At 46.6% G+C, this 27361-nt stretch overlaps 1 protein-coding gene across 1 annotated transcript in view; it reads right to left on the bottom strand.

The window, feature by feature from the left end:
• Positions 1–812: 812 nt before the first annotated feature.
• The window catches only part of lmo3 (LIM domain only 3), a gene marked incomplete at both ends in the record, with an annotated part of 42352 nt that continues 15803 nt past the window's right edge, over positions 813–27361 (bottom strand). The window contains 2 exons of the mRNA XM_079236266.1: positions 813–918; positions 11146–11271. Coding sequence (XP_079092392.1) covers positions 813–918; positions 11146–11271 — 232 coding nt within the window. The remainder of the gene's footprint in view (positions 919–11145; positions 11272–27361) is intronic.

Raw genomic sequence — 27361 nt, forward strand, 5'->3', positions numbered from 1 at the left:
CACTGATTATGTCACAGAAAGATCTTTTCACCAACACAGCTGTGTGAAGACTACTTGATACTTTCGATACATTTTGGAATCTTAAGGTTCTGCATTGACGATATGGACCAGACCGAGCCTTGCAAGACTGCGAGACGTAGAAGTCCTCAACACACACACACACACACACACACACACACACACACACACACACACACACACACACACACACAGCAACACATTAGTCATCAGCGTTAGTTTTGCCGCTCTTTCGTTTACATTCACTGTGTTTAAATCTGATATCATACAGTAAAAAGGGTGTTACCTCCACATGACATTGATTGACAATACCTCTGTGTATTTTAGATTCAAGTAGAAGTTGTCTGTCCTTGTCAGATAAGAAGAGACAAGACTGCTCATGGGAGGGTTAAAATATCTGGGTTTTGCTTTCCAACAGCCGGGATCAGCCGCTGGGTACAAATGGCTCGGAGGAAAGAGGCGGCATCCATCACAAACAGAGAAATGGCCAAACAATTATTCATTTTTTTCACACTTAGTTCAGTTGGTGGCGGGCTGCCCGGCCTCTCCCGCCCCGCGGGGCGTCTCTATGGCGATTCTGTACAGCAGAGTCCCTCCCCTCCCGGGAGGCGTGCTTAGTTATGTACATGTGGGGGCCAGGAGCTGCACAGCAGGCGATAGTGCTGTTTGTTGTGCGATTGCAAGCTCTCCTTCAGGTCTCTCTCTTGTTCCCACTCCTCCTCCTCCTCCTCCTCCTCCAACTCCTCCTCCAGCTCCTCCTCCTGCTCCTCCTCCTCCTCGTTGGCCTACGAGGGTCAGCGGACCTGGGGAGCGTAGCCCTCCTTCATCAGCCCCTCCTCGTAGTCTGTCTGGCACAGGATCATGTTGTTCTTCAGGAAAAACTTGTCTCCCACACAAAACCTGCACAACACAAGAGACAGAGGGGGGGTTACAGTTTACATAAGCATCAAAGCAAGACTCTCATCATTAGCACGGAGCTGTAGGCTAGCAGGCATAGCCAGCTGCTAGCTTCCTGACTATTGTGCACAACCCCGCCCCCCTTCAGCTGAACCGTGTGCAGGCAAGGTTCTCCTCTAGGAAACAGTCAACTCAATTACAGGGGGGAGGGCGGTAGGATTATCTCTGTTCCAAGCCGGGGTTCCTTTCCTCCTTTCCACCTGCAGCTCTTACAGAAACCCCCACCGACCTCAGCAGCGGCCCGTTCCGCTCCAGCTGGGGGGGGGGGGGTTTGTACAGTTACGCTTGACCTTTCAGCACAGTGCCAAGTGGAGATTATGTTGAACGCGTAAGAGCAGTAACTCTCCCTGTATTGTCCTGAGGGCTGCTTATCTCCCTCACTGTGCAGGTTAGACAAGGTCGGCAAGCAGCGGTGCCAGTGTTTACCGTGGAGGGGGACAGGGAGCCTCGGCCCCGTTTGACTTCCTTGGGTGTAGAGACTGCCGAGTTCAGTGCTGGGAGCTGAACACACAGCTCGGTACCTGCCGAGCACGGCTCGTTGGCAGCATGTATTCAGGGCTGCAGGCAGAGCGAGAGCAGGATTACTTGCATCCATTCGGGACCAATTAACAGGATCCAAACACACCGGGTACCACAAAGTGTGTGAGAGAATTCCAAAAGACTCAGTAGGAGGAGACTCAGTACGTGTAGGAGACTCAGTAGTATAGGGGACTCAGTAGTATAGGGGACTCAGTGCGTATAGGGAACTCAGTGCATATAGGGGACTCAGTAGTATAGGGGACTCAGTAGTAAAGGGGACTCAGTGCGTATAGGGGACTCAGTACGTATAGGGGACTCAGTAGTATAGGGGACTCAGTGCGTATAGGGAACTCAGTGCATATAGGGGACTCAGTAGTATAGGGGACTCAGTAGTAAAGGGGACTCAGTGCGTATAGGGGACTCAGTACGTATAGGGGACTCAGTCCGAATAGGGGACTCAGTAGTATAGGGGACTCAGTGCGTATAGGGGACTCAGTAGTATAGGGGACTCAGTAGTATAGGGGACTCAGTACGTATAGGGGACTCAGTAGTATAGGGGACTCAGTAGTATAGGGGACTCAGTGTGTATAAGGGACTCAGTAGTATAGGGGACTCAGTACGTATAGGGGACTCAGTAGTATAGGGGACTCAGTAATATAGGGGACTCAGTACGTATAGGGGACTCAGTAGTATAGGGGACTCAATAGTATAGGGGACTCAGTACGTATAGGGGACTCAGTAGTATAGGGGACTCAGTAGTATAGGGGACTCAGTAGTATAGGGGACTCAGTGTGTATAAGGGACTCAGTAGTATAGGGGACTCAGTAGTATAGGGGACTCAGTAATAAAGGGGACTCAGTAGTATAGGGGACTCAGTAATATAGGGGACTCAGTAGTATAGGGGACTCAGTAGTATAGGGGATTCAGTGTGTATAAGGGACTCAGTAGTATAGGGGACTCAGTGTGTATAGGGGACTCAGTAGTATAGGGGACTCAGTGTGTATAAGGGACTCAGTGTGTATAGGGGACTCAGTAGTATAGGGGACTCAGTGTGTATAGGGGACTCAGTAGTATAGGGGAATCACAGCACTGCAGGAGAGGAATCAAGAGGCCTTGTGGACTCCTTCTGAGGAGCAAGACGTTCATAATGCCGTGTTCACACCGGACGCGACGCGAATTTGCGGCACGACCAGTTTACATGTTAAGTCAATCCACAGACGCGCTGCGGCGCGAATTTGCGAATTTGCGGCGAGATAGACGCGTTGGAGGTGGCGCGAACAGAACGTTTGACCTGGGGCGAACAAAGCGAAGGACGCTGTTGTGGGACTACGGATAATATTATGAACCCAGACACCATGGAGTTTGATGTTCCGACATATGTGGAGTTTACACAACAAGTATAAAGCAGAACTGGTGGTTATTTCCATGGTGGATGGCATAATCGGTATCGTTTTACGGAGATACGCGAGACGCAGTTCCTGGAGGAGTCGGTGAAATTCACCGAGCTGTGTGCGGCTACGGATGATGTTATGAACCCGAACACGAGGGCGTTTCATGTTCCCACATGTTTGGGACTTCCACAACAAGTATAAAGCAGAACTAGTGGTTATTTATTCCATGGTCGATAGCGGAAATGAAAGCTTCGTCGCTTGTCTCTCACAGAGGCAAGCAACAGAGCTAAGCCACGCCCCTTTGGTCGCGCCGCAAATTCGTGTTTGGTGTGAACGCCCTCTTTCTACTCGCCGCAAATTCGCGTCGCGTCCGGTCTGAACACGGCGTTAGGTGTAGATTGGAGTTCTTTCCTGGAGTATAAGATGATCCACAAAGCTGCAGCAACTCAAATTCAAGGATGGAATCGTTAGGATTTCATCGACACTAGTACTCTTATTGATACTGCTTCTGCTTATTGATATCGCTTCTTTCTGATCATATGTGATAAAAAAAGAAGAAGTTCCCAAATCTTTCAAATACATTCACAGCTAAACAAGTGATTATCTCCGGCTAACGTTAACTTTAGCCTCGACTCATTTAGAAGCCGTTCCTGTTTAGGCTCAACATGAGCCACCTTTTTTAGCAGAGGAAACTTTATTCTGAATACACTTGTACACATGTAGCGTGTGGTTGAGGCCGGGATGCTTTACTACCAAACCGAGCACGGGTGTCGTCTGACATCAGGATGAAGAGGCAGAGGTGTGTTTCATCCACTCTAATAAAAACGTCCTGTTAAAATGACACATTCTCTCCTCACAATCTATTAGTGACTGTCTTTACTGAGGCCCCGCCCACTCCGACTTGATCTTCCTATTACGACTCTCCCTCCACTCGCTGTGCTCTCTCTCCCCCAGCCCTCGCAGCATTATCCCGGCCCTCCACTTATTTCACACGGCCAAATTGTTTCTGCTCGGTGAAATGTCAACAGCATATATGACATCTGTGCACCAATTATGATGAGGATATTACATGGGCCCAAGACAGCCGTGTCTAATAAAGGACCTTGTGTTGCCCTAGTATTTCCACTTTCTTAAAAACAATTGCATCTTTTATACAGCTCTCTATGCTGGCATATTGTTTGGTGTGACTGGACTTTCAGTAAAAAATGGATTATCAGCTAGTTATTGGTGCTCAGCGCTGATATAATAAATGATGAAAGGATTTTACTGCATCAGCTTCAGCCGCATGAGCCCTAAAACCTGCAATGAAGCCGGATTCAGCCTCTTTCACCTGTCGCCCGCTCTCAGTGTACAGTGACACCAACACACCAAACATAACATCACGCTAAATATTTAAACAGAAAGAGACATCTCTTTCAGAAATCAAATGATCAGACACCTTTAAATGTATTTAAATGTAAAAGTTGTGGTCTTATTGTCTTGTTTTATATCTGTTTTATGGTTTTATGAATGTAAATGTCCGTAATATCATGGAAGTAAGCAAACAAGCACAGAATACAAACTCTGTCTGCTCATGAAACAGTGGAAAGACTAATCCAGGTGCTTTTGTTGAATTTTCTGCTGTTGTTTTGTCAATGGAGCAGAAGGTATAACGTCTAACTGTGAATTACGGCTTTGTTTCTACCAACCAGACTAACCTTTTATTTAGTTTCTGTTGGGTTTGAAGTGTTCGGATGTGTCACTGCCAATGGAGTCTGAGAAGAGCATATTGATTGTATGTTTTATACATTTTGTACGGCAGTTTTGTACGTTCATAAATTCTCTCTGATGTTCTTTGTGATATAATCAAAAGGGGGCGGACATTAGCGTGTCCACCATGGTGTTGTGTCTCCATCCCTGCAGATCGGACCCGGGGCCGATAAATACCCGCGAGTCATTTGCATTGGTATGAATTCTGGTTGGGACGTTTTCCACAGAGGACATGACCCAGATGTGAGTGGTTTCTGTCCCGTGGGAGGGCTTTAACGTGGGCATTGTTACTAACAAGTGTGACACGCCTCAGCCCGGCCTGCAGCCTTCCACTCCTCCTCAGTGTGTTCACTAGAAACATGGATATACACTTCCCTTTACATATATACGTAGGAACTACTTCCTCTGAAACTGCTGTTCAGGTAGGTTTGAGATCTGTTGACGTACAGACATATGGCATTTGGTTTAATTCCTTTTCAAACCCATCAGTGAGCCCCTGTGGAAGCATCTGCTTTCATGATCTTGTACTTATTTACTCAGGTTCAGGTTTTTCCTTTATTTTGCCGCCCATATGTTCTTATACCACGTGTAACTGCAAGAACAGCTACAGCTCATCCTTCATTAAAGGTCCCCTGAACACCACATCTGTTAGTATCTACACAATCATATCATGGTTTTATCTTTACAGTCAGGCAGCCTCTCTGTCCCTGCTCTGCCTTCACTTCCCTCCTTCCTCTACTTGGAGGTGACTGTGACTAATGAGTCTTTAGAGACCTCTTGTTGTAGGAGGAAGAGAAAGAATGGCTTGCACAGGCACACACTTAAAAGATGTATTGCGATGCCAGCGATTTGCCTCGGAGGCCTGTGTTAACTAGAGTATTCACTTTCCACTCAAATGAAGAAACAGAGAGATTGTCAAAGAGAGAAAATAGTCTCAACTGCACCAAATCTAATTACTGTTGGGATGCATACAGGTTCAGAAACACTTGGCCCGTTGACACTCATTCCTAATTGTAACAGCATGTTGTGAATCTTCTCTGGCAGAGTCACACATGCTGAAGATGAGGAGTGTGATGGAGAGTCATTGCAGGAGGACGACGCGTGTTTGTCTGTATAGAAATGTCCAGAACTGAAGTTTCTGTGCTAAAAACACTGTTTTCCCCCTCATTCTGACTCAGTCCATGAGGCTCAGCTGTCTGGTGACTGTACCCCCCGACCCCCAAAAATCAATTGTTAATCAAACAATGTGGCCACACATGGAGGAAGCCATCACATCAGAGTGTTGCACCGTCCAGTTGAAGATGAGCCTAGACTTATTTTTTATTGATTCATTCAAAGTTATTTTTTAAATGTGCAATACATTTTATATAATTAATATAACAATTAATTTCCCTGAAATACATATCAAAATGCTCCTGATTAATATTTAAATATTGTATTTAATCATCCTCGTCCTCTCCTCAACACTCATAAGTTCCTTATGAACTACAGACTCTCGTGATAAAAACTAGGGGGCTAAAACCATTTTGTCCCTCATACATGGGTGTAAAATAAACAGAAAATATAAAATGGACGACTTTAGATGACGAATGCTGAACACTACGTTTGCATAGCAGCAGAGGTGCAGACATGTTTTTACTTTTAACAAACATTTAGATAATTCATTTTACGTGCCTAACACACATCTCCTCGTGTTGATGATCTACGTCGAGGATCGTTTGGAGGATCGTGGGTTTTTATTTATTTATTATTATTTTGTTCCTTTTCACTGGACTCTAAATCAACATCCAGTACATGTAAACCAACGTCATTCTGTTATTGATGAAGTGGTTTATATCGATGAATCACAGCGGCCCAACCAGGAGGCATGAATCCCTGTAACTCTTTCTGGTGCCAGTATTTTAAATGCTGCCTCGCATTTGCATGAATCATAAAGGCTCTTCCAAATGCACTCGCCCTCCTCTGGAAAGGACCGCCCCTAAAACCTGCACCGAGTACCCCGTTATGACGAGACCTTGAGGGTGTGAGCTCTGATGCTGACACAGTTAGGGTCTTCAGAAAGCTCAACATATCTGTACTGGGTAATGGTGGAAACACTTTGCTATCATCTCCATGAGCTGAGTGAAACTGACATTTATTTGTAAAGAAATGTGTCATTTTTACTTGACACTGTGCAGGATTAGGCGGGGAAATTGTGTTCTCTAGTAGGCTGGCTGCACAGTCTCCGAGTTCTCAACACCAATCATACACAAAGTGACAACTGTGTCCCTTATTGGCTATTAGGCCCCTGTCTAACAAGCCTAACTCGTGACATACAAGGCACCAGTGGCTGAGCTTAGCTGTGCTGAACCCAATTGGTGTCAGTCTCTCCTTGCAGGGCTCCAGTGTGGAGCATCCTCCCTTATCAGCAGTGACCTTCCCTGCACTGTCACCATCCCGCTCCCCTTTACTCTAACCTTCCCTCAGCCTCCCTAGACTGTGGCCTCCAGCTCATCAGGGGGAAATTGGGCAGGCACTGGCTAGATGATGAGGCTGGACGACAGCCCCATCGATTAGCTGTCCCCCAGGGCTGATCTGTGTCTAACTGCTTGCTGGATGGAGTCTCATATCTCGGTCCTTATTCCCAACACCCCCACCCTCGCCGACAGACCCTTCTCCTTTCAGAACTAGCCCCGCTGTCCCTTTGGCTCCCAAACCACGGTGGTGCTTCACTTCTGCCAGCTCAGGTAGGAAAAAAAAATAACTGGTCTGGCTGGTGGGAAGGTCACGCCTCTAGATTTATGTCCAGTTTACCAGAGTGAGGCCACATTGGGTGCAGACATGAGCAATCAGAGCCAATGGAGGATCCTATATTTCCACTGATAGACCAGGGACAAGAGCTATTCACTCCCCTCAGCGTGAAACCATTTCAAAGTCGTACATGGACCGAAGAGGGGTGGGGGTGGACTTTTGCTCTTTGGCAGATACACCAGTAAGATAACTGGTGAGGCTTTTCCATTCATCTTATTCCTGAAGCAGGTTCAGCTCTCAATGCTTCTTTCGTGGCAAGCAAGAGGTTGCTGCCAATTTGATGGCAATGATGACAAAGAAGAAGGAAGCGGTTGCGGGTCATGATCGCCGTGACAAGTCCACACTCAGCCACCGGGCCGGCCTTTCTGTCTGGCATGAACTGGCCTTCAACTTAAGCGAGGGCCCGATAGCTTAGTGAGGACCAATGGAGTCCTGCAGAGCCTGTGATGAAATCAGAATAATCACTGTGGGATCCAGTGGGGGAGGAGGTGGGGGTACCTACAAAGTAACGGACAGCATGATAGATGCATGAGTGAGTATTATTGTGTGTGTGTGTGTGTGTGTGTGTGTGAGGGGGGGGTTCATACTTAATTGTAGCGATCCAACCTTCAAACAGCAACACGGCTGACCCGCAGGAGCGACGGATAATTACACGCCGTGACCCCAGCTGACCTCGGGATCGCCTGCTCTGTTTATCAGATTTCACATTTTCTGATGATGTTCCGCAGAGAAATCTCTGGGCCATTTGTGAGATGGATTAGATTGCTTTATTGAAGGGCTCGTTGGGGGAGGGGGCTTTCATGTTTGTTTGAGGCTGGGAAACCAGAGGGGACGGAGCGGGTGTGGATGAACAAGGCGGCAGATCGGTATGCCAGACAAAGACCAGAAGCCCATTTCCAGGCAACGAGACGCTGAGAAACTATTCAGGAAATCTTAAGTGAGATCTCCTGATAGATCTCAGGCTGAGGCTGGGAACATTTGAAAAAGGTCATTCTATTTATCTGGATATAAATGTTGAGAAACTCGCTCATGTTAGACTTATTTAGTGATGTTGCGGTCATCGCATTAAAGGGGAAGTTCCCCCAAATCAAAAGACACGTTTCTCCTCTCATCTGCTATTCATCATTCTGGATTGTTTTGGTCGGAGATGCAGAGGGTTTGAGATACCGGTTAAAGAGATGTCTGCCTTCTCTCCATAATGATGTAAGTAGATGGCACTGGGCTTAAAATATTGATATTAATCTGACGGTCATACAGCGAGTCGGGCTGGTCTTCTCATAATGGGCTGTGATCCAAGATGTCATCCATGTAATCATGAACCAGACTTCAAGAACCGCCGGGGCTGCTGGGAGTGGACGGGTCAAACCCACGAGACCACGAGACAAGAGGTCAACGGGGATTTATTTGTAACGTAATTTATGTATTTTAAAAAAAAGAAGGTATTTCCCTTAACCCAACCAAGTTGTTTCCTTCAAATATGAAGGTTTATTTAAAAAAGACTCTGCTTGTAACGAGCGGTAAGACACGTGTTGATGGTGTAGTTTGATAGAAGGAAATAGTTCCTCTCAAAGCTCTGTGGATTATACTGAGCAACCGGCTCATGCTTTCTGTTGATTTTTCTCAATTGTATTTCGTGGTGCTTTCAGCAGAGTGCAAACTCCTTCCAGTATATTGGAGCTTCTCTCAGAAGACATCTCAAACCCTCTGCAGCTCACACCGAATATCTAGATTGATAAAGAGCACCACCGGCCAGAGGAACGAGAGGTAGTTTTGTATTTAAAATATTCATAATCTTAAAGATGAAATAAGCCTGTAGGCTCATGTAGCAGACGGAAGGTAACACAAGTCATTTGTGCATCAGAGCTTTATATATTTGTAAGTTTACACTCCCATTGAAAGATCTTGTCTCTTGGATGTGAAATTATGAACTCAATGCAAACAGATCAATCCTTTAAATTAATTTTCCTGCACATGTGTTTCTCCCCCAATACAGAGAAACAAAATGGAAAACAAAAAGTCAGAGCTGAGGAACAGCTTCAATTAAAGCCGGAGCCACGCCATAAATCTTGGCCGGGCCGGTGAAACAGTGATGGGCATCTGAGCGCTGCTCGGAGGCCACAGCGGGCCGTGTGAAACACACTGACGTCGATTTTATTCAACAGTTCATCAACTGGCCTAATGTAAAAAGAAAGATTTGCTCGCGCTTTAATGGGTTTTAATGTGGGGAGCAGAGCTGATGAAGATTAGCTGACTTCTTCCATTAGGGGAGGCTGTCTGGTGCAGCCGGCTGAGCTGGCAAGACAATAACCCGCTGCTAATTGTGCGTAACACGGTGCTTTCCCTTTAGCATGCGCACGGTGTCTGGCTCGTGTGTGTGTGTGTGTGTGTGTGTGTGTGTGTGCTTGTGTCTATCCGTCAGCAACAAAGCCAAGTTTGGGAACAGAGATGAGAGAAACAGGACCGGTCAACTCGTAACCTTCCTGGCGTCCCCGAGGTTTTCTGTTTGTGTTGTTGATGCGTAACCTTCAAAGAACCTTCGAGAATATTCTGGTTTGTTCATTAGCTCCAAGAAGATTTTCCATCAGCGTTCCACCAGCAGCATGAATTCTTTGAGGCTCTCCTGTTTGCACAATGTTCCTGCAAGGTGCCCAGAACTATGCAGAGGAATGCTCTGCGTTGGCTGAGAAGAATTTCTGGCTTCAGAATGCTTTCAGCAAAGAGTTTGTGTGTGTGAAAGCATTTCAGGGGAACAGCAGTGTGTTCTTCAAACAACCAATTATTCCACCGTTCATGTGTGCAACTACTAGCATTTGTTTTCTCATTCTCCAATTCGTCAGATATCGGTGGCCCGATGCTGCAACCGATGGCGCTCTCGGTACTCGAGACAGGGCTCTGGGTGTCAGGGACAGCCGGGTATTTTCCACTCGTTACATGCAAACATCTTTTCAAATATAGACTCCCACAGGGCGCCGAAACTACTGTTAGATCTAGGAAAGAACAGGTGTCTGCTGAGGGAAAGTCCTGTGCTGGTGTGAGTGCTCCACCCCTTAATTAGGACATTTAGGAGGAAAACACCAAATAAACACAATGATTTTGAGTCACTGTGAAACTTGTGTTTGAATGTTTCTAATACTCCCTCCATGTAAATGAGGGTGGACAAAAGCACAACCAATAACTATGAACTCAGATAGTGAATATTATAGGATGGAGGTGGGACATGTTATGGCTGTTGTATTGGATTGTAACACATTGTACCAATGAACATATGAAACCCATTGTAAGGGTACCAGAGAGGCTCAGTAAGTAACACTAGCTTTTATTAAACCAGGAGTTCAATGCCTCCAACCAGCTCCCTCTCCTCTGCTGTGTCCTAACATCTGTGGCCACATCCTGTCTGCAGGATGCAGGAGGAGCCCGGTAATGAAGACTGATGTGGAGCATATGTACGGACATGTAAGTGCACTTGTCGCTCCAGGCGGACAGCGTACAGCAGCAGTGTAGATGTAATCACTGCACAGCTTCAGCAGGTGTCCCCGAGGCCCAGGTTGTGTCTTCTCAGCCACTGGTTAGAGTGATGAATCTACAATGTGGGATCTTTCTTTCAACTTTCAGCAGCACTTGAGATTCCCCGCGTTGCAGACTCTCTTCCCTGACCGTCCGTCTGTCTGTCTGTCCTGACGCAGGTACGGGGGAGGAGCAGGGCGGCGGTCCAATCACTCACCTCTGATTGCAGAGCTGGCACGCGAAGCAGTCCAGGTGGTAGACGTTCTCTTTGGCCCTCATGACCATCTCGAAGGCTGGGATGAGCTTGCTGCAGGCGGCGCAGTTCCCCGTAACGCCAAACAACCTGCGGTAGCACGAAGACACAAAGAAGACCGGATGTTAGTCATCCCCCAAAACCTCAGGACACAGCAGGAAGTCTGGGAGGCGACTTTATTTGACTTCTTATTTTCATATTCATCGGTCCGGTTTCTTTGCTTCGTGGACAAACTACTGGCCCTGTTTTCATGAAACCTGGTTAACGGCTGCAGCATGGGCCAAGGGAAAACCCATTACAGTCAGAAGCCGATCCAAATCATGGGGTGGATACACACATTATGTTTTACTCATGGAACAGCCTTGGTGGAGGTCTGCCCTTCTAGTTTGACTTGCTATGTAGGTGTGGGTCTTATGGATCTTCTCCAGATCGGACTGTTGATGGCATGATAAGCCATTTAATATGAAAGCTCACTGCCGTCATACGTGCTCTGATAAAAGCTTAAAACTAAAAGCTGTAATGGGATTTGTCAGACCATTAGTTTTAAATAAAACCAATGAAAAGTAGAAGGGCACTCGAAGAGAGCCGACTTCCACCAAGGCCCTATGTCCTATCTCACAATGGTAAAAACAGTGTAATGTAATGGGCTCTTCCATGGTCCATGTAAGTCCTTCCACCAGGTTTCATGTGAAGAGGGCCGGTAGCTTTTCCTTAATTCTGGAGATAAACATGAACTCTTTGGCGGAGGTAATTATCAAGACATGAGATTCCAGTTTTCATAAAATAAAATGGGATCAACAGTTAAACATCATTGCCCCAATGGACGAAACCAGTCCATTATCTGTGCCCCTGACTCCGCCCCCCACTGTGTACCGCATCCCATTAGAACCGGAAATGCTGGGAACAGAATCACAAGAGCCCGACAGCTTGAGCTGCTTCTCGCTGCCTCTGACAAGCAGAGTGACAGCTGTCAAGGAGATGGCAGTAAACACACTAACATGAGCTGCTGAGACAGAGAGGGTCTGCATCCGCCACCAAAATAGGTTGGACCCAGTAGAGAACAGCTTGTAGAATAGATGGGCCCTGCTAGCCCTGCTGCCCAGGGAGGACCCTATTATTTCTCCTCCTGCTCCGGGGACATTAATGTGAGTATTCATTAGGGATTCAGGGCTGTTACTACACAGCGACCTAGACCAGACTAGCAAGGGAAAATAAATCTGATAACGAAATCATATAACAAAATAACCTATTAGGCAGACTTCTTCAGGCACTTTTAGCCGTCGTTGTTAAAATGATAAAACGGCATGCCACTCTCAGAGTCTGTAAGAGATCGCAATCTGATAAATGATCTCAGGGCTCGGGATATGCAGGGTTGTTTATTAACCTTCAGAAAGTATGTTTCCCTGAGGCAAAGGAAGCAGATAGATTGTGCCCTCATGAATATCTACAGAATTAAGAGCCACTGTCAACACACCTTGAGACAATGAAGGATATCTCTTGTAACATGGTAGGTGGGAGAACACAAAGAGGGCCAATTCGATGGATTAGTGCTGACTTAATTAAAAGAATTATGCCTTTTCCTTTGAGCAATCTAAATTTAGACACATTTGTGGTATCTCTTGTCCTTTCTCCTTTCTGCACAAATGTGCATTGCCGGAAGGCCTTCACATGAAATAGATATTTCATCTGTTTCTCTCCTTACAAAGCCGAGTAATTGATCTAAAAAAAAACTTTAAAAAAGAAGAAGAAATGATAGATTTAGTGCAAGATAATGAGCAAGAGTGTTTGAGCAAAACAGCAGCACTTTGTATGGCATCGTACGACTCAAAGAGTCACAATGCAGCCGCCTCTCACTGTGTCCTTGTCTTCCAGTAATCTGAGTCATTTCCAGATAGCATGCACTCAAGGCTCTGTATTATAAATGATGGAAGGTATTTGTGTAAAAAAGTGATGTTTTAAGCTTTTTGCCTGCCAGCTTGAATCAAAACAGTCTTCTGTTTCACTGTTCGCCGTGTCTGTCCTCGCTTTTGTCTCATCTCTTGCAAATTTAAGGTGGCCTGCGCGGCTGAAAAGGACCGTCACACTACTATGCTCTGAGAAATACTGCTGAAGATCCTTTATCTGTGAACAACCAGTGTTTGTGTGTGTTTCTGCAATGGATGGATGGACAGATAGATAGATAGATAGATAGATAGATAGATAGATAGATAGATAGATAGATAGATAGATAGATAGATAGATGGATAGTATTCCTACAGAGGTAGTATTCGTACAGAGGTAGTATTCCTACAGAGGTAGTATCCTACAGAGGTAGTATTCCTACAGAGGTAGTATCCTACAGAGGTAGGATTGGGCAATGCTATTGACTCCAGAGTGGACACCAACATTAAAGTTGAGGTTATTGGACAATGACAAAATTAAATTCTGTTCCTGAGAATTTTTGTCAGCCAATAGACGCATTGATTTTTCTTACTAAGGAAATGGAATCCATCTAAAATACCCAGTCAATAAGATCAAATCGAATAAAAATGAAGAAATACAAAACTTTAAAGAACCCCAGGGTTCCCAAACCCAACATCCAAACTTCTGGCTGCTTCTCATCCACTTTTTTTTCTGCTGCATAATTCATTCTCTACCTTCTCTACTCACCACTACTGTAAATGATTAAACACCGCCTTATGGGAACAATACATACATGCATTACATACACTCAAATCTTCAGTCTTTTTTAGTTCCTCCGACAAGCTGAGCTAAAGAAGTGAAGCGACTGATAACGTCTTCAGAGATTTGCCCAAAATGTATCTGTGGCAGCGCCAGCATGGAGCCAGCCGGCTCGCTGGGCTCTTGTGTGGCAAACGCTCCTCAAACCGGCAGTGCACTGGAAGCCCGGCTCACCCTGTGGGAGGGAAGATGGATGGAGCGTACCTGCCACTCGTCTTTTGCCGCTCCGCCAGTTTGATGCCACAGACGCTAATGGCTCTCAAGGGAGGAGGCAAATTAAGCGTGGTTTGGTTGCAATGAATTCAAAGGCCCAGACTCCAACACAATCAGAGGATGACGGTTTAGAGGCCTCGTGCCTGGGACTCCAGTGCCTTCAGCAATGGATTATAATATTATAGTTGGTAATAAATATATACATTTCGAATGCATTTCTCTCAGGATTACAACAGGAGAGCTGTCTGCCATATCTAAAGGGCTTATAACTGGGTCTGCTTAAAAAATAAATAAAAAAAGAAAACAGAATAACATATGTAGTGGGCTTGACATACACTTCATATCCATGGCTGACAAGACAGCATGTATATTTAAAGAGGTTGAGGATACAACATGAATTCATGCTTTGCTCAAATCTGAATTTGAAAGAAAATGGAGGCAGTCGATGCCCAATACCTTGTTTCAGTCAAAGGGTATTCACTGTGCATTACAGCCTGGTACGGCTCAGTGGTACCTATTTGATGAGACAAAAACAGACACCAATTAAATTATTCCACAAGGCTTTAGCCCAGTGGACCCCAAAACCCAATCTGAGTGTGCAATGGGCGGGGGCCCGGTGTCATGCCAATGCTTCTTCAAGCTAAATCCCAAATACAATGGCTGGCCAACTACTGGGGTGTAGGAAGTAAAATGCATAATGCTGGAAAATATACATGGAGCCACAGATACTGTACGAAGGCAAGCTGTCTGATGGTGAAGTGATTATATATTTCTAATTGTTGAGTAGTGAAGAAATAGTCCCAATGAATGTGTAGTGGATTAGTCCGTGAGGAGCGACAATAGTCAGGTTTCCATCCAAATGTATCGCCAAGTTTAATAGAACTTTGAGGAAATCCGCAAAGGAATATGCCAAAGGAACACCTATTTCCATCTGCAACCGCTATGCAATTAAGCAGTAGGTGGTTCCAATTCTCAAGTGGGAAACTCATTAATCATTGTAGAAGAGAGGGCGCAACAAGATGATGTAATTAAAAGAAAGCCAATCGAGCCTCAAGCGGTGAAAAACAATGAAGAGAACCCAATGGAGGAAAACTATTTGGAGAACTCAATGGACTTATGACATTATGACATTTCGCAAGTTGAGGCGGATGAAATAGGTGATTAAAAACTCACCCAGTGTTTCCTGTGAGCATGAAACAAACATTTGATCAACTGAGATAGAGACAGAAATCTTAAGAGACCGATGTCTGAAAACCTGAACAAACAAAACCGAAACTAGACAAAAGAGAGAAAATATGCTTTTGTGGGATTTGGTTGAACCAACCCAGTTGTTGAACGCTGCCTACTGAACAAACTATGGTCCAGATGATCCATCAACTCCTCCATCATTCACCTGACGGTAATCTTGTACCATCAAGGGCAATTATTTTGGCGGGGTTAATCCCTTTTTGAGAGCAGGGAGGGGGGGCACTGATAGCACGAGTCCCTCCAGTCGCCGTTCGAAATTCCAGCGGCGCCTTTGCTGACCCCCCCCCCCCCCCCACACACACACACGCGCACACACACACACACACACACACGCGCACAGACACACACTCCTTCCTCCTCCAGCCCCCACCTCTTCCATCCCTCCCACCACTTCAATTGCTCCAGCCTCGGCATGCATTCATCAGCTGCCGGATTAGAATTTGTTTCCTCACAAACCATTGATCATCGGCCTATTACTAGGCAAATGACAGTTAATTACCCACTACATTAACCACCGGGACCCGGGGACCGACTCCCTGTGCCATCAGTCAACATGATGAATGTGGCAAGTTCAGTAATGCGCGGCCGTTCCCTCGTCCGCCTGCCACGCGCAGAACAACCCCTGGATCTCACTTCCAGGCAACCAGGGAAAATCTATGGCAATCTGCATAATCACAGGCTCAGGGTTAACAACAGACAAATGACTCGTTGCATCTCAACACAGGCTTTCATAATGGGACTGCGCTACGTTCATTTGATGATCTGCCCTGGCTGGAGCCCCTACCTTGAAACAAGCTAGTGTTTGGAGTCCGTCCACAAGAGAGGCAGTTAATAGTTGACATGGTTTGCCCATCAATGCTTCATCTCGTGAAAATCTAGACACGAGTGGGAAAAAGGAACAGAACGGTGGGGCTGCAGGAATCTGAGGGTCTGATGTGAGCTGTGGCAGACGGGGGAGGGGAGACAGTTAAGGGTGGCAGATATAATCAGACTTGTGCATTCCCTTAATTTTGTCTTCCCTCACACGTGTGATTGTCAGTGATTAAACAACTCTGAGGGCAAAATTATTTCAATTACCACGGGCATGACCTGGGAATTGTCCCTGGGATAAGATTTTCCTCCTTGAGTGCCCCGACTTGCCTGGCTGCCGGCTCTATCAGTTTTCATCTGCACCTGGACTCTGATATCCTAATGATGAATTATGGCCTGCTTTCTGAGAGACTGCCGACCATACAGAGGAACATTCCCCTGAACTGTCGGCCTGAAGAGCAGCTGCAGAGTGCTACCTAATTAGCTCCTATAGGAAACTCCTCGAAAAGGTCGAAATACACTCGTCATTCCACATTCCACCCTTCCACGCTTCTGTAAAACGCTGAGAAGAAGAAATAAACTACTGGTGGCAGTCGGTTACTGTCATCAAATTAACCAAATAAACCTCCCCTGCCTTTAAGAGATTACCCCTTATCTCTAGCCCTTAATCTACTCACACTAACATCACATACATTCTGGTCAGAATGTACCAAAGTTGCACTGCCCTAAAACAAGAAACAACTCTTTAAAAAAAGGAAAAAAAGCATGCTTTAAACAAAGTAGCAGGAACAGGCTCCAGCACAGTGTTTTTGGCAGCGCTGTGTTTGGGTCCATTTTGAAAAGGGTATAATGAAAGATTTGGAGCCCCGCAGGGGCCAGATGTGCAGTTCGATATGCTCTCCCCGCGCCAACCCACCTGCAATCCCAAGCTGGGTGCCAGGCGGTGGCACACCAGCCCTGCAATTATCTGCACCAAACACGCATGCTCCCATGAGTCATTGCTCTTCACAGCTAATTTAGCTAATCTCAACTGGAGGGGACGGTCCAACAAATGATGGTCCAGCATGGAGACACAATGGTGGCCTGGATTGTTCAAGGAAAGTTTCCTTTAGACATTTTGAGAATGCATTTTGAATCAAGATTTTGTAAAAATACTGAAAGAGAATAGAACACTTTGAAAGTTTGAAGAACATGAAAATAAAAAGAAGGCCTCCAGCAAACAATACTCCATACTTATACTCTGACTTCCCTCGCCGGCCTGACTGCTGCTCTGAAATCTGCCCATCTATACATAACATACAGATGTGCATTTGTTGGGGACTATTTTAATCTAAATGTTGGAACTCTAGTGAGTATTTCCAGCAGCCAGTTTTGAGTTCAAACTGATGAGACATAACATGTAACCTGTTCAAACTCATTCGAAGTTCACTTCAAGGACTACTGGCCTATGAGTGAGGCTGAGCTATGAGTGAGGCTATGAGTGAGGCTGAGCTATGAGTGAGGCTATGAGTGAGGCTGGGCTATGAGTGAAGCTATGAGTGAGGCTGGGCTATGAGTGAGGCTATGAGTGAGGCTGAGCTATGAGTGAGGCTATGAGTGAGGCTGAGCTATGAGTGAGGCTATGAGTGAGGCTGGGCTATGAGTGAAGCTATGAGTGAGGCTGGGCTATGAGTGAGGCTGGGCTATGAGTGAGGCTGGGCTATGAGTGAGGCTGGGCTATGAGTGAAGCTATGAGTGAGGCTGGGCTATGAGTGAGGCTATGAGTGAGGCTGGGCTATGAGTGAGGCTATGAGTGAGGCTATGAGTGAGGCTATGAGTGAGGCTGGGCTATGAGTGAAGCTATGAGTGAGGCTGGGCTATGAGTGAGGCTATGAGTGAGGCTGGGCTATGAGTGAAGCTATGAGTGAGGCTGGGCTATGAGTGAGGCTATGAGTGAGGCTATGAGTGAGGCTATGAGTGAGGCTATGAGTGAGGCTGAGCTATGAGTGAGGCTGGGCTATGAGTGAGGCTGGGCTATGAGTGAGGCTATGAGTGAGGCTATGAGTGAGGCTATGAGTGAGGCTATGAGTGAGGCTGGGCTATGAGTAAGGCTATGAGTGAGGCTATGAGTGAGGCTATGAGTGAGGCTATGAGTGAGGCTGGGCTATGAGTGAGGCTATGAGTGAGGCTATGAGTGAGGCTATGAGTGAGGCTGGGCTATGAGTAAGGCTGAGCTATGAGTGAGACTGAGCTATGAGTGAGGCTGAGCTATGAGTGAGGCTATGACTGAGGCTGGGCTATGAGTAAGGCTGAGCTATGAGTGAGACTGAGCTATGAGTGAGGCTGAGCTATGAGTGAGTCTATGAGTGAGGCTATGAGTGAGGCTGAGCTATGAGTGAGGCTATGAGTGAGGCTATGAGTGAGGCTGAGCTATGAGTGAGGCTATGAGTGAGACTGAGCTATGAGTGAGGCTGAGCTATGAGTGAGGCTGAGCTATGAGTGAGGCTGAGCTATGAGTGAGGCTGAGCAATGAGTGAGGCTATGAGTGAGGCTGAGCTATGAGTGAGGCTGAGCTATGAGTGAGGCTATGAGTGAGGCTGAGCTATGAGTGAGGCTGAGCTATGAGTGAGGCTGGGCTATGAGTGAGACTGAGCTATGAGTGAGGCTGAGCTATGAGTGAGGCTGGGCTATGAGTGAGGCTGGGCTATGAGTGAGACTGAGCTATGAGTGAGGCTGAGCTATGAGTGAGGCTGGGCTATGAGTGAGGCTATGAGTGAGGCTGAGCTATGAGTGAGGCTGAGCTATGAGTGAGGCTATGAGTGAGGCTGAGCTATGAGTGAGGCTGAGCTATGAGTGAGGCTATGAGTGAGACTGAGCTATGAGTGAGGCTATGAGTGAGACTGAGCTATGAGTGAGGCAGACTCAAGGCACAGGACTACAGTGACCAAAAACGGTTTTCATGTTCTAATGGTCACCTGGCCATTATATTTAAGGGCCACTTTGTAGGATTTACAGAGATTTATTGGCAAACTTTATGGAAACAGATATTCAAAGCCATGCTTTCAATTCAATAACCTGATCATAAGAATCCTCGTGTTTTGGGGAGCTTATAAGGAGCCCTTTGAATCTACATGGGTTTTTACCCTGATGGCCACCGTGCCCACCGGCATGCTGGTGTAACGTGTGACCACAGAGTGCGTAACCGTGGCACCGCCAGCCGCCGTCTCAATCTGATCGCTCCTAAAGAAGTCACAGCAAAGGTCCGGATACCACGCCGTTTATAGGGCTGGGAATCACCAGAGATCCCACGATACGATATTATCATGATACTTAATTGCCGATACAATATTATCGCAATACTGGGATATTATCACGAAACCATTGAGAATTGCGATATTTTGAGTATTGCGATTTATTCCAATGTATTACCTATTTTCCACCGCAAATTGTCCCTAAAGGAAACCTTTGTCAACATATTTGATCATCATGTGTTTTCAGTCTGTTCATCTCACTTCAATCGAGAATCATATTTAAAATCCTTCTCCTTACCTACAAAGCCTTAACTGGTGATGCACCATCATATCTTAAGGACCTTATAGTGCCATATTACCCCACAAGAGCATTACGCTCACTGAATGCAGGGTTACTTGTGGTTCCCAGAGTGTTAAAAAGTAGGTTGGGGGCTAGAGCTTTCAGTTATTGGGCTCCTCTTCTGTGGAATCAGCTTCCACTTTCAGTTCGGGGGGCAGACAGTCACCTCATTTAAGAGTAGACTTAAGACTTTCCTCTTTGATGGCGCTTATAGTTAGGGCTGTTTCAGGCTTATAGTTAGGGCTGGCTCAGGTTTGCCCTGGTCCAGCCCCTAGATATGCTGCTATAGGCCTAGACTGCTGGGGGACATTTTAGGATACACTGAGCTCCTCCTTTCCTTCTCTTCCTCTTTTCGCTCCTCCTCTTCACCTCTTCTTTCTCTCCTGGATAAATGATTGTCTCTTCATGCATATTACTAACTCTACTTTCTTTTTCCATGGATTCGTGGCTGCCTGCTGATGCAACCATGGCCCTGCTGATGCAACTGGCCTGGAGCCGTCCTGCCAGCTGCTGCCATGGCCCTGCTTTCTCCTCCCACTGCCCCTGGGATGCCCCTCCTCTCTACCTCCTTCTGCTTAATGGGTCGTGGCAATCTGGATCATGGACCATGCATACTACTCATTATATGAATAATTTCTGTCACATTCATTGAATGTGCTGTAACTCCGTTACGTTATTCATTCTAGCCACATGACATCTTTTGCTTCTGTCCATCCGGGGAGAGGGATCCTCCTCTGTTGCTCTCCCTCGGGTTTCTTCCCCTTTTTTTCCCTGTGAAAGGGTTTTTACTATCTTTTTGGGGGAGTTTTTCCTGATCCGATGTGAGGTCCCGGGACAGGGATGTCATATGTACAGATTGTAAAGCCCTCCGAGGCAAACTTGTATTTGTGATGTTGGGCTATACAAAATAAACTGAATTAATTTGAATTGAATCATTTGTATTGCAGCAAAATGGGATTGTCAAGCAGACAAACTGACCAACACTGTCATAGATGTTGTCTCCATTTTGCTTTGACCAACTTCCTACCATCGTGCTGACCTGGGACCTCTGCTGACCTCACCACAAAACAACACAGCACGATCTAGTGGGCTGAAAAGCCAATTGATTTGATTATTCTAGGACCAAAATGTTTATAATTGATTAAATGAAAGATCGATACTCGGCTTACAATATCGCTATGCAAAATATTACGATACTATGCTGAATCAATTTTTTCCCCACCCCTAGTCGTTACCACGGCTTTGTTACCGCAGTCGAAGATTTCTGTTGGTTGCCATCTGCAACCCTACCACTAGATCTCCCAGAACCTTCTACACTTAGTGCTCAAAGACAGACTTGAAACCTTGTGAACCTTTAAGGACTCAACTATAGCAACTTGCCACGTGGTGCGAAGTTTCAGTGAAGATCATGTAAAAACAGTTTGGTAGAAGTTAGCCTTGTTCATCAGCTCGAGTGGCTTTTAGCTATTTATAAATGTTGGAGCTGCTTTATCAGGATGTTAGATATGACAACCCCCTGAGAGCTTTGGTTAATATCTTTCTGCACACTTCATGTAACCTATAACATAAATGAAGGCTAAATGATATTGTCACTGAAGGTCCTGTCATTTGTTTTCCTCCCATCAAACGACATTTCTTCTTTTGGAAAAACCCAACAAAGGCCCCCTACTCTTGACCTCCCCTTGAGGAAATGTGACCCCTCTCTTTGGGACAATTAGGCGCTGGAAAGAAACAAGACCCTCCAGTATCTGGGACCCTCCTTCAGGCTCAATCGCTTGTGACTACCGGTGCCCAGTTTGACCCCTTAGCATTTTCAGATTACATGTGAAAAGCCCAATTTAATTACAGGAACTTCAGAACACACGCATGCGGGGCCGAGCATTACTGCCGAGGTAATTACTAGACGTGTGAATTGTGAAGTGAATGTGGTGTTGGGAGGTTAATGGCAGCCAAGCTTTCTAAAGCACAACATAACAATTATAGGGTGCTTTCAGAGCTTTTAACATCTATGCACATTTCATTAAACACGGTACACACACACATTTATTTGTATAATATTATCTGCTATTTGAACCTTTAAGGGACAGAATAAATAAGAGAAATGATTGAGAATTTAGAAACAAACAAAAGGAAGAACAGCGAAGAAAAAAACACAACAATCCACTTCCTGTTTTGGGTTTGTAGCTTGTGATGGTCAAATCCATTTGTCTGGTTCACAGCGGTTCAATTATTTTTTCTCAAAAGCATCTTTGACAGAAAAGGAAAGCATGTGCAGGGAAACAACCCCGAAGCCGAAGCGGCAGGGTGCCCATCAGGTGAACTCTGGCTGATGGACACATTGGTGAAACACTGGCATGGAGAGGAATATTATGAATATTCCCACCGCTGCCTCCAAGCCAACAGTTGCAAGCTGTCAGCAGCGATATCTTTTTCATATTTATTACATTTCCTTATTATCCTATCTGCTACGCATCGGAGGTAAAATGGGAACAATCTGCCATCAATAAAGGTCAACACGTTCTCCAGACATCATTCTTGGATAGGGCTGTTGCTTATTCTGTCCTTCAGTGTGATTGGTGGAACATTCAATATCTCTTATTCTAAAGAACAGTTCCACATTGTATGAATTCATTTCCAGTGTTTCACTGAGTTATAAGCAACACAGATATCAGATTGGAACGAGGTAAAAGATTTCAGATGGCAACTGGAGAGATTTCTTTTAAGGATATGACTGAAATCATATTTCCTGTATTTATATACAATCATATAGACTTAGACATAAACATGATGAAATTGGTTGCGATGCTTTTCACGGCAGAATGCCTGCAAATTAATGACTATTATTGTTATTGTTTTTTAAATTCCTCCTCAAATTGTTAAATGTATATAAATTCAGAAAACGCTGTAATAGGGTCATCAAAAGGTGACGTCCTCAAACAGACATCCATAAAGCCCCAAACATTCCTCCACAATGACCGAAGAGGACCGGAGGACGTCTGGCATTAATCACTGAATAACTGCTGCTGATTATGTTTCTGTTCATCTCATCAAGTTTTTGTTCTCAAATCTAAATGCATTCTGACAAAGATGAACGGAAATAAAAATGACCACATTATGGTAGATAATTATGCATTTTCATGTTTTCCTTCATAGACTCTATTCAGTTGCGTCTCACCGTGAGACAGTGTCTGCAAATGTATAAAATCTAAATATTCATATCAGTGAGAATCAAAAGCCCCCCGCTCTATGAGTGGGTACATCTGGGTACCACAGAGGCCTTGTGGACAGGAACGCCCACATTTCCCGGAGTTTAATGGCTCTTTATTGGACGAAGAACGTGGTGATGAGGCAAACACGTTGTGGAAATGAAGCCAGAAGAGCTGTGGAACAAAGGAGATCCCGGTAATGAATGGACCGAGTGCAGCCAATTACATTAATGAGCCTACAAAAGCCTCAGGTCTGGCCAAACCCAAGTATGGAAAAAGCATTAAAGCCTGAGAGGCGTTGTAGAGCAACTTAACTTGCAGCAGCTGGAGGAGAGCAGCTCCCACTGAACATCCATGACATGACATGTCAGACCTCTGTTCCTTTACCACACCTTCATGAGACCAGCTGACATGTGACCTCTGTTCCTTTACCACACCTCCATGAGAGTCTGGGTTATCTTTGACTTTACTTTGACTTTGGTATCTCTCAAATGTTCTCCAGGACATTCAGTGGTCAGTGCTGTGGCAGTGTGTGAGGGAGTTATGGAGTTATGGAGCGAGGGGAGGGGGGTAATATTCAGAGAAAAAAAAATGCATTAAAAAAATGTTACGGAAAAAACTGCCCACAAATTTACGAGAACAAATATTTTCTGAGATGATATAGCCATACATTTGCTATTCGCTAATCCTTGAGATTAAAGTAACGACATCGCTTCATTTTGACCTCCTCACACCACAGACTCCGCCTTTAAACACTGCGGTAACAAAGTGTTGCAGATTGCAAAATATGTTATATTAGTATTTCTTTTCAATAATGTTTTGAAAACATTATTTCATGTCAAATTAATACAGAACCCCAGTTCTGTATTTTCACTTTTATTTTTTTTTTTACCAATAATGGTCCTCATATAATGATGTACAATTTGTACGGCAAGTGATAAATGCATTTGCTCCATATTCTTTCTATATGCATATATCTGCAGATATGGATCACGTGCCCATCCTGGCAGAGCAACTGAAGCAGAGTTGTTGTTGTTGTCTGTGTGACGTGTCATGATTTCTGCAGCTCATCATCTGGGCCCCCCATGGATCAGCGCCCTTAATGCAGCCAGGTGGCGGTGGAAATCAGCAGACTGACACATGGACACATGCTCTGACAGCGCGGCTGCAGATCGCCTTGATTGCCTCTTTAGCATCTGGCAGATTAAAAGGTATGGAGAACTGGTGGGAGGGGCAATCAATGGACCTCCAGCCTCAGATACACATCAGATATGCAAGAGGCCCACATTGATTCTTTCATACCTCCAAAACCAATTATAGATTGGATGTCCTCTCAATAATGAGTCTTTGTATGGATTTGGCCGCACAGATTTCTTTTCATTTTCCAGAGTCTGGGTTTGGACGAGCATCCTGAGATGATGCCTTCAGGAGCCTTTCCAGTCACCTGGTTCAGCCTGAAGAAGCAGCAGCATTAGCCATCAGGTGACTTAATGAAGTTGTTAATTCCTTCGCTGAGTGACTTGTTTGTTGACGTGCCTTAGGGCCGAGGGCGAGCGCTGTGCAGCATTAGCATTCCACTCCTTCTTCTGGCTTCTTCATGAATAACTCAGGCTGCTAAAATTGTTGCATTTACATCTCATTTTACAACGAGCTCACAGCGAACCGGCTCGGAGTCTACAACCCCCCTCTACTGTTATCACACAGATCCAGGCTGGACGCATCACAAAGCATCACAGTCTGTGGTTCTCGTGGAGGAGAGCGCGACATCAAAAGCAAATTATGCTCGCAAAAGCTTTTGCCTCGTGAAAACCAGTTATTTTCGGCTCTACGACCAAAAGAAGGACGCTTTTCAAAAGGATTCCATCGTGGCGCGTTCAGAAGGACTTGACCAGCTGCAAAGATCCGGTGCCGTGCGGCCTGAGGAGGAGGCGGATCTGGATCGGGGCTCGGTGGAGGGGGCGCACAATAGTGTGTCTGCCGGTTCCGCTAGGCCGCCCACTAATTGAGAAGTCGCTCAGGGGTTCAGCGGCGGCCTCACAGCTCTGCCTACACCATCCAAATAACGCCTTAAGTGGGGCTGACACCGACCAATCAGCATTTTGAAATCCTGTTTTCCACAGTGCTGCCCCCCTACACACACACACACACACACACACACACACACACACACACACACACACACACCCTCCTCCCCTCCACCACTCACGCTGCTAACAGCTGCAACCAGCTCCAGTCTCCCTGTCCTCCTCTCCCCCAATTCATCTCCATAAAGGCCTCATTAACCAAGGGGTGGCACAGGAGGCCTGGCTGAAGCCCACCGCATCCACACACACACACACACAGCCATGCTAATTGCTGGCAAGCTGAGCAGCTCAGCAGAGCTGGAACTACATGGCGATACCTACAGAAACATTGAGAGGTGGCCTCCTCCACATGGAACCCTAACCCTCCTCCACATGGAACCCTAACCCTCCTCCACATGGAACCCTAACCCTCCTTCACATGCAACCCTAACCCTCCTCCACATGAAACCCTAACCCTCCTACGCGTGGAACCCTAACCCTCCTCCACATGGAACCCTAACCCTCCTACGTGTGGAACCCTAACCCTCCTATGCGTGGAACCCTAGCCCTCCTCCACATGGAACCCTAGCCCTCCTCCACATGGAACCCTAACCCTCCTACGCGTGGAACCCTAACCCTCCTCCACATGAACCCTAACCCTCCTCCACATGGAACCCTAACCCTCCTACGCGTGGAACCCTAACCCTCCTCCACATGGAACCCTAACCCTCCTCCACATGGAACCCTAGCCCTCCTCCACATGGAACCCTAGCCCTCCTCCACATGGAACCCTAGCCCTCCTCCGCATGGAACCCTAGCCCTCCTCCACGTGGAACCCTAGCCCTCCTCCACATGGAACCCTAGCCCTCCTCCACGTGGGACCCTAGCCCTCCTAAGAGTGGAACCCTAACCCTCCTCCACATGGAACCCTAACCCTCCTCCACATGGAACCCTAGCCCTCCTCCACATGGAACCCTAGCCCTCCTCCACATGGAACCCTAGCCCTCCTCCACGTGGAACCCTAGCCCTCCTCCACATGGAACCCTAGCCCTCCTCCACGTGGGACCCTAGCCCTCCTAAGAGTGGAACCCTAACCCTCCTCCACATGGAACCCTAGCCCTCCTCCACATGGAACCCTAGCCCTCCTCCACATGGAACCCTAGCCCTCCTCCACATGGAACCCTAGCCCTCCTCCACATGGAACCCTAACCCTCCTCCACGTGGAACCCTCGCACTCCTAAGAGTGGAACCCTAACCCTCAGGACGACGCTGTCACGGTCGAGTCAAATTCAATGTGTAAGTTTCAGACACTAGACAGAGGTGGAAGAAGGATTTAGATTGTTTTTTTAGGTCAGAGTAGCAATACCACAATTTAAAAATATTCCATTACATTCAACGTTTAGTGTTGTTCCTTCCTCCATCATTTCTATCAGTCATCATAAGGCTGCTGCTGACATCTGGAAGCGCGTAGGGAGACCATCAAGCCATCAGAGGAAAGCTGCGTAACCCTCCAGTGACAAGTAATGTTAAACAAAAGAAAGGCACACTGTTGCTGGTGAAAAGGCTTGTGTGGACAGAGCCACAACTCATGAACTATTAATTGGAGCCCTGTTGAGGCCCCCGGGGGCCCTGGGCAGAGGGGGAGCTCTCTGAACCTGCAGATCCCAGACCGGAGACCTTCTGGTCTGGGATCTGCTCTCAGCCCTAACATGCAGAGGTCACACTATGGGGGAGTGTTTGACTAACAGGTGCTTTCTCTCTCTATCTCTCTCTCTCTCTCTCTCCCCCTCTCGTGGGCGGGCCCAAAGCCAGGCCCTCGTCTTCTTCATTAATCATGCATGGCCGCGTCTGATCCCGCCCGCCACAACACATCTGCTTTTGTCACTCGGAGCGTTTCAGCATCAATAGTTGAATCCGGAGAGGAGCCGGTTCACGAGGGAGAAGGGTTTGTCTCCCCTTTCAGGGTTCTATGTGAGAGCGTACAGGATGAGAGCGGGGAACGGTTCCCAAACACACAGCCCCCCGAAACAAAACAAACCCGATGCCAAGAGCCTGTGGGGTGAGGGGGCTGCATATCACCGTGACGACAGCAGCCTGTTATCACCGCCTGCAGAAGAGAGCTGGCAGCCAACGATGTGGCAACTAGCTGAGGCCGAGCTGAGGCCGGGCTCAGGCCGAGATGAGGCCAGGTTGAGGCCGGGCTGAGGCCGAGATGAGGCCGAGATGAGGCCGAGATGAGGCCGGGCTGAGGCCGAGATGAGGCCGAGATGAGGCCGGGCTGAGGCCGGGCTGAGGCTCAGCACTGCATCGCACAAAGAAGAGAGTGCCTCCATTCTCCTCCACGGGAGC

Source organism: Taurulus bubalis (assembly GCF_910589615.1).
Source record: "Taurulus bubalis genome assembly, chromosome: 20".
In the NCBI taxonomy this organism is placed as follows: Eukaryota; Metazoa; Chordata; class Actinopteri; order Perciformes; family Cottidae; genus Taurulus; species Taurulus bubalis.